The sequence below is a fragment of the Anneissia japonica genome, unplaced genomic scaffold (genome assembly GCF_011630105.1).
Source record: "Anneissia japonica isolate Jap-2015-1 unplaced genomic scaffold, ASM1163010v1 scaffold2652_len1590060_cov184, whole genome shotgun sequence".
NCBI lineage: Eukaryota > Metazoa > Echinodermata > Crinoidea > Comatulida > Comatulidae > Anneissia > Anneissia japonica.
Window position 1 is genome coordinate 878,692 of NW_022699919.1, and position 4,549 is coordinate 883,240.

Here is a 4,549-nt window from a genome sequence, read left to right on the forward strand (position 1 = left end):
CTAATTTAACGAGTGGACTTCCTTGATTTAAGAAAATATATAATAATGTATATTGAGGTACGCAAAGTTTAGTAGGTTAGAAGTTTAAAAGAGAGAATTTCCTTATGTTGTGGTCATATTAGACTAATATTAAAAACCATTCAACATAAAACATATCAAAATTATTAAGTTAAACTTTCTACTTCAGTGCATGAATATAACGTAATTTTGGGATATATGAGATTTACATAACATTTGAGAATGTACTGAATATAAGATCTTAAATATTTTACATTTTAAATCACTATATAATTCCTACATGCGATCCCATTGACTTCATTTCTTTCAAAACTTTGCTTTTTAATTATTTTATTGATGCTTTGAATGTTTAAATTTTTACCATATTTTTTGAATATTTTTTATGATTTTTTTAAATATATATTTTTATCTTATTGTTGTTGGCAAGGGGTTTAGAGATTACCTTGTTGTGTTGGGTTAGCCCATGTCATCTCTAGTCGTGCACGCCCCTGGTCAATATGTTTTTATCTATATAGTGACGAATTTTTAAGAATAACGCGTGACGAATAAATAATAAATAAATAAATAAATTTAGCCTGCTTCTTATATCATTCGTAAAATTATTGGAAATGCCGTTAATGATTTATATGGAACAAACACCTCCACCTTGACATCTTATAGGTTTAACATAGTATACAAACAACTACGATGTCACATTAAACATGGAAGCATCAATCTACAATATTGTACCCCCTCCCCCACGAGACATTGTCGTTTTGGTTTGTCATTTGTATCAAGTCAGCTAGGGCTTATGTGTTTGAAAAGACATTGTGATAGAGACTTTTAATAAGTCAAAACAAACCATTATTATCATATAGTTTCTTTCCAGTTAAATGATGTTTCTTCCCGTGGTGGTCCTTGCGGAGGATTTATTTACCTATCAGGGCCGGCGGAACATTTGTGTGGCCCACTAGTAAGATGAATGGGAATATGAATTGCGAGGGAGCCAATCGTACAAAAATCTGCATAGACATTATATATTTTCTGAAAAAAAGTTGCGGGTGGGGCGGTTCCGCCTGCCATGTTTATTAATTACCACAAAAAAACAAACTTGGGAATAATAAAAATTAATTTTTAAATATGTATAATATATATTTTTTAACCCTCAATAATGCAAACGTCATGCCAGTGACTAACAGACACTAGCATGCTGAGCAAGCTCACGCCACTCTGCCTCCGCCCTCTTTTGTGACTTGCATAATACAACTCGATCGCACGTGACGCTGTTGTACGGGTCCACGCTTGTGTGTCACGATCGAAGTATCGGAGTCGGTAGTCAGCTGATCCGTGTTTTACTCTAGCTATAGGCCGTGTTACTATATAGGTAAGTAAAGTGGAATTCATGAAACTTATTATCAACATTATTCCGCCATGTCCATTTACGTTCAAGCTTATTGTACATGTGTTTACCTAGGTAAGCCCAACCTAGGCCTACGGACAGCCAATGCTCTTTTCACCACCGCCACTATTAGGCAGCTTTGTTGACCCATCTCTCAGAGGCAGAGTGGATGCACGTTGACAGCACTGGAGCTTGTTCTCTATAATGAAGACTGTAATTCATTTGTTTCAGTGTTAGAAATCTACGGAAGCACCTAAGTGCCATTTGACTTGACGACTTGTCAAGATAATTATGTTGTCAAGTCGACATAATATACATATCATGTCGACATGGCGAGATAGATTATCTTGACAAGTCGACATACTAAAAATGTTCTGTTGTCATGACGAGATAGGTTATCTTGACAAGTCGACATAATAAAAGTTGTATGTTGTCATGGTGAGATAAATTATCTTGACAAGTCGACATAGTAAAAATGTTATGTTGTCATGGCGAGATAGATCATGACAACATACAATTTTTATTATGTCGACTTGTCAAGATAATCTATCTCGCCATGACAACATACAATTTTTATTATGTCGACTTGTCAAGATAATCTATCTCGCCATGACAACATACAATTTTTATTATGTCGACTTGTCAAGATAATCTATCTCGCCATGACAACATACAATTTTTATTATGTCGACTTGTCAAGATAATCTATCTCGCCATGACAACATACAATTTTTATTATGTCGACTTGTCAAGATAATCTATCTCGCCATGACAACATACAATTTTTATTATGTCGACTTGTCAAGATAATCTATCTCGCCATGACAACATACAATTTTTATTATGTCGACTTGTCAAGATAATCTATCTCGCCATGACAACATACAATTTTTATTATGTCGACTTGTCAAGATAATCTATCTCGCCATGACAACATACAATTTTTACTATGTCGACTTGTCAAGATAATCTATCTCGCCATGACAACATACAATTTTTACTATGTCGACTTGTCAAGATAATCTATTTCGTCATGACAACATACAATTTTTACTATGTCGACTTGTCAAGATAATCTATCTCGCCATGACAACACACAATTTTTATTATGTCGACTTGTCAAGATAACCTACCTTGCCATGACAACATACAACTTATATTATGTCGACTTGTCAAGATAATCTATCTCGCCATGTCAAGATAATCTATCTCGCCATGACAACATACAATATGTACAGTATTATGTCGACTTGTCAGTATAATCTATCTCGCCATGACAACATACAATTTTTACTATGACGACTTGTCAAGATAATCTATCTCGCCATGTCGACATGATATGTATATTATGTCGACTTGACAACATAAATTATCTTGACAAGTCGTCAAGTCGAATGGCACTTAGGTGCTTCCGTAGAAAAATCGCCTAAGGCATCTACAGTGTGTTTATTGAATAGCGAAGATAGTGTATCCAAAAGCAGAGTTTGGTCTATTCCAATCGATGGTCTTATATATAATAATTAATTTAATTGATTAGATAAAAATCAAAGTTTTTTTACTACTATCTTTTCTACTATCTATTATAATGAATATGATTCTAATTCCTTATATAGGTAAGGTTGGGTTGGTGTGCATGCTCAAAATCAAGAGGAAGCTATGCCAGACTTTATATAGGCCTGCACAGGGAATATATCCTCCGTCCTCCCGTGCAAAAATTTGCCCAGATAGAAGTCTGTTCCAGCAATTTGGAAAAATAGGGGCTGATTTCCGTGCAGATTTTGCCGAAAATTAGGATTTGAACAAATCTTGATGTATAATAACCAATGCAATCATGCAGCAATTACGATTCCGCTCACCTATTTTCTCAATGATATTCCACGCAAATTTGAGCTGATTTTTTTAATATCCTCCACGCAATTAAAAAAATTTATAATATGGAAGCTGTGTAAACTGTAATTACCAGCTAAATAGACATAATATGGATATTCTTCCTACATGCCGTATCTTGCAGTAGGATAGCAAGACATAAGTTTAAAGTTAGGGCCAAGTCAGCTTTGCTTTGTGCAGGGACTGTGGTTTGGCTAAAAAGTTCATTGCTCTGTACGCTGCGTTGTATCACCTTCGGCCAACAAATTTAATTCTGCTCCCTGTAAGCGCTAGTTGACACATGCTGTCTGCTGTTTGTCAGCAGCAGTCTGAACGGATTGTTGATCTGTTGTGTGTGCTTTGTGGTGTTTTTGTATAATCCTGTTGGGCACTGAGTTTCCCCCACTTTAGAAAGGTTCAGCATAGCTCCACATACAGTCCCTGATTGGTAGAGTTCTACTTAGTCAGTAGGGAGCTTTCAATTTGTGCGATGACGCGATGCTGGAACGGAATCACTCATGCGTGACCGTCGTACCAGGCATTCTAGGTTCTCAGCATATGTAGATTTGGCCAAATTATATCCTAGAATTCACACGACGAGGAGAACTTAACGTTCTCGCATGCGCAGAAGACTTTTAGTGACATCATTACATTCTACTGTACGTCCTACCTACCAAGGAGGTATAAAATTGCCTCCTTGGTCCTACCGTTGTCGTGCAACCAAAAGCTCCCTATTTTGGCTACCAAGACACCAGTAAAAAATACAGTATATTTCACAGATGCATGACGATTCAGTTCATAATTTTAAAAAAATACATATTTGTAACAGATGTGAAGATGAGTCTGCCCAGGTCTTGCATTGCAAGTCCTAAACTGACTTATAAAGTCAGACCAAATTTAGGGCGCCTTATGGGCCGGCTTGAAAAAAGGTGGCCCATAAGGCGGTCCTGAGATGATGTCCCTATTGCATGAATGGGCTCAGAGTCATCATGATCATGACTGGAATTTTGAGCTGTATTATATTTGTTTCTCAGTTCAACATGGCTTTAGAAAACGACAAAGAATTTCTTATTCATCCCTCAAACAATGGCAATGTCCCTAACAGCAGTAAGAGTTACCGTAGTGAGCAAGATGTCTACACATCAACGGGACAGGTGGATAATAGGAATAGTATACAAGAGGAGGATGATCTTATAAATCAAGGCACAGTCAATGTACCACAGGGACAGGTGAGACACAGAGGGGGCACAGGGATGGAATCTCACAGGTGGAGGGTCTAGACCACCT

General features: G+C 36.7%; 1 protein-coding gene across 1 annotated transcript in view; it reads left to right on the forward strand.

Annotated features, from left to right (window-relative positions):
• Nucleotides 1-1,243: 1,243 nt before the first annotated feature.
• Nucleotides 1,244-4,549, forward strand: part of LOC117103196 (metal transporter nramp1 homolog) — a 15,700-nt gene continuing 12,394 nt past the window's right edge. The window contains exons 1-2 of the mRNA XM_033243724.1: nucleotides 1,244-1,381; nucleotides 4,297-4,491. Of these exons, the coding sequence (XP_033099615.1) occupies nucleotides 4,303-4,491 (189 nt within the window). The 5' untranslated portion in view covers nucleotides 1,244-1,381; nucleotides 4,297-4,302. The remainder of the gene's footprint in view (nucleotides 1,382-4,296; nucleotides 4,492-4,549) is intronic.